The sequence below is a fragment of the Carlito syrichta genome, unplaced genomic scaffold (assembly GCF_000164805.1).
Source record: "Carlito syrichta isolate Samal-C Ts95f unplaced genomic scaffold, Tarsius_syrichta-2.0.1 Scaffold304652, whole genome shotgun sequence".
Lineage (NCBI taxonomy): Eukaryota > Metazoa > Chordata > Mammalia > Primates > Tarsiidae > Carlito > Carlito syrichta.
Window position 1 is genome coordinate 171614 of NW_007248748.1, and position 3252 is coordinate 174865.

The 3252-nt window shown below is 59.3% G+C and overlaps 1 protein-coding gene across 2 annotated transcripts in view; it reads right to left on the minus strand.

Annotated features, from left to right (window-relative positions):
• The window catches only part of MAU2 (MAU2 sister chromatid cohesion factor), a 32764-nt gene that overhangs the window by 589 nt on the left and 28923 nt on the right, over positions 1 to 3252 (minus strand). For both annotated transcript variants that reach the window (XM_021713649.1, XM_008060565.2), the window contains exons 17-18: positions 843 to 933; positions 17 to 144 (exon numbers count right to left, since the gene is read on the minus strand). In XM_021713649.1, the coding sequence (XP_021569324.1) occupies positions 17 to 144; positions 843 to 933 (219 nt within the window). The remainder of the gene's footprint in view (positions 1 to 16; positions 145 to 842; positions 934 to 3252) is intronic.

Genomic DNA, 3252 nt, shown 5'->3' on the forward strand with positions numbered 1-3252 from the left:
TACCCCCACCCCGCACCGTGATGAGGTTGTGCTCTGGGAGGCTGCAGGCCTCTATGTGGTCCTGGAGCAGCTGCTGCGAGAAGTTCTGGTGCATCTGGGCGGCCTCGTGGGCATCCATGGCATTCCCACAAGCTTTGTTCAGGTCTGAGGAGACAAATGTGGGGCCCACCTTGCTGGCTGCCCACAGCCTCCCTTGGGGTGCAGGTGAGGCCCAAAGGGCTCTGGGTGCCCGGCATTGAGCCCCACCTTGGGACGGCAAGGCCGTGGGCCCGACGCCCTCGAGGGCAGCACGGCTGGCCAGGCAGCTGAGGCCCAACACTGGGCTCCTTGCCAGCCCTCCTGGGAGGCCCCAGCCAGCCCCCGGCGCACAGGAGCTTGCCAGGAAGTGGGCCTGACAACCCTCCCAGACGGCCACGCCTGCCCTGCCTGCTCCCGTCCCAGGGGAGCCTTAGGGCCTCAGTTTTCCCATCTGTGAGTAGGGGGGCTACAACAACACTGACACCCGCTGGGCATGTGTGTGTCCCCAGAGGGATGCCGCCATCTGCAATCAGGGAAGAAACCCGAGGTTGTGCATCAGGGCTCCCTGTCCCAGCTACCCAGGTGCCGAGGCCTCATGGGCTTTGGAGAGACTGATGAGGACCCTGCTGAGAGGACCACACGCACGGGCCCAGCACCCACTGTCTCACGTGGGGTCTCCTGGAGGAGCAGCCCCCACCGGCTACCAGGAACAGAGGCTACAAAGGTCCAGTTTGAGCTGAGGCTGAGCAGGACTTGCTCAGAAGCCCTGATTCCCGGAGAGGCTCAGGCCAAGGCAGAGGAGGAAGGGTGGCCGTTGCACTCACCTCTTAGCAGAGCCGATGACCACAGCTGCACCGACATGTCTGGGATCTTGCTGGCCAGCTGCATGGCAGGCACCACCATGTTGTTACTCTCCTGTCAACCAAAAGCAGCCAAGGAGCAACTGAGGGGCTAGCAGCAGGAACAGGTTGGGCCCCATCTGCCAAACCTAGCCTGGGTTGTGCCCTCCTTCCGTGGACTGGCAAAACTCCTATCCCTACCTCAGAGCCCATCTCAAACGACCGTGTGAAGAAGCACTACTCCTTGTCCACCTTGAGAAAAACAAATCACCCTCACCTCTGGTTCTGCACATACCTCCTCATAGGGGCACAGCCAATGGGCCTTTGTCTTTCTAAACAGAGAAAAAGGCCCTGACGGCAGTCAGCTCTGGACCCCTAATTCTAGCCAACTAGAAATGTGGATTCATTCAGGGGTCCCAGGGCCAGCAGCCTGCCCTAGAAGGAGCTATGAGGGCCGAATGGATAAAGGAGGAAAGGAGGGAAGCCTGTCTTCTACCTTGAGTTGCCCTTGGGGAAGACAATTGAGGCTCTAGGGCACTGGTCCTATAATCCTGACTCTCCACCACGTGACTGTGTCCTCAGGATGTGGCAAGAGGAGCTCAGTGAGAGCCATCAGGGAGTCATCAGGGACCATAAGCCCTGTCTCTGTCCCCATGGCGAGGGCTGGGAGTCAGCCCTTGGAGGGCTTGGAACCCCACCAGCCCGGAAGTTGGGTTCAGCATAAGGCCGGGAGCAACCCTGCATGGTGGCTCCAGTAGCCGGGGAGCGCTTGTCATGGAGCTGAGAAAAATCCTGGAACCAGCTCCTGAGACTCGGCTTCAACCTCTCCGTGGCCATGTGGGGAATATTTTTGGGATGCACAGAACCCAACAACTCTACGTTGCCCATGGCTGTGCCTGCCAGATGAGCTCTAGGTGGGCCTCAGAGCATTTTTTTTTTTTTGAGCTGGAGTCTCACTCTTTCGCCCAGACTGGCGTGCAGTGGCTGCTCCCGGCCATAGCAGCCTTGACCTGCTGGGCTCCGGCGATCCTTCTGCCTCAGCCTTCCGAGTAGCTGAAACTACAGGCACGCGCTACCACGCCCGGCTAATTTTTTGATTTATTGTAGAGATGAGGTCTCACCAAGTTGCCCAGGCAGGTCTCGAACCCGTGGGCTCAGGCAATCCACTCACCTCAGCCTCCCAAAGGTGCGGGATTACAGGCTGAGCCACCGAGCCTGGTTGGCCTCAGAGCATTTTGAAAGATCACTAAGTCCTTCTGAATCCTTGGAACACATGGTAGAATGAGAAGGACAGTGCTGTGGCTGGAGGCCTGCATAGGCTCTGTGGGACCCTGAGAGCCTGTCTGGGAGCCCAGGGGAGGGAGTGTCCTCTGTCAGTTTTCCCAGGTGGCACCCCCACTGGCCTGGGGTGCCCCTCAGAATCTAGTTCTGAAGGTCTGGGTGGTCCTGAGAGGTGGCCCATGCCCAGGGATGCTCTGGTCCAGCAGGCCCAGGGCAGTATGTCCAGGGTCTGCCCGGGCCCCACCCTCAATAAGCCCATCTGCTGGTCAGCCTTCTGCTTGGGCACTTGTGCTCCAGCCACGTGGAGCTGGTTGTTGTGCCAGCCCTGCTTGGCCAACGTCGGGCAACTTTACCACTGCGGCCCCCAGCACTGCCGCCTCCAGGACACCCCAGCCACACAGGGCTGGCTTGGTTATGTCTACCCATGTCTTCCTCAGACCAGGAGTCGCTTGAGGTCAGGACCTGGGTCTGGGAGCTGAGGAGTACCCTGTCACCCCACATGGGCCTGGGCACAAAAGGGAGAGGGGCTTCCCAAGCAAGCTCTGGAAGATATCCCTGCATCGCCTGGAAGGTAAGCCAGAGCTGCTTCACCCTCCTGCCTACCCAGGGTGGCTTCCAGAGACCTCCAGACAAACAAGGACCAGTGAGGTCTGGGTTTTAATCCCGAGCCTTAACCTCCCATCTGGCAGGCGGAATAATCCCTGCTGCTGTACTGAGCCGTAAGGTGACCACCACACTCAGCAGGGCCTCAGCAGGTGCGAGCCAGCTACATTCAGAAGGACAAACAGGAGCTCGTCCTCTTCCTTTGGGTGATGTCCCCAATATCACCTGATCTGCAGGGCCCATCGGTGTCTTGAGGGGAGGGGCTGCACCAGATGGTTAGGAACACCCACTCTGAGGGGCCCTGGCTTGATCAGATTAACATTACAGGCCAGGACATGCTCTGCGTTAGCTGTCCCATGAACACAGCTAGAGTGAGGTTGGTTAAAATGCAGAGTAGAAGCCGGGCTCGGTGGCTCAGGTTGTAATCCCGCGCCTTTGGGAGGATGAGGTGAGTGGATTGCCTGAGCCCGTGGGTTCAAGACCCGCCTGGGCAGCGAGACCTCATCTCTAC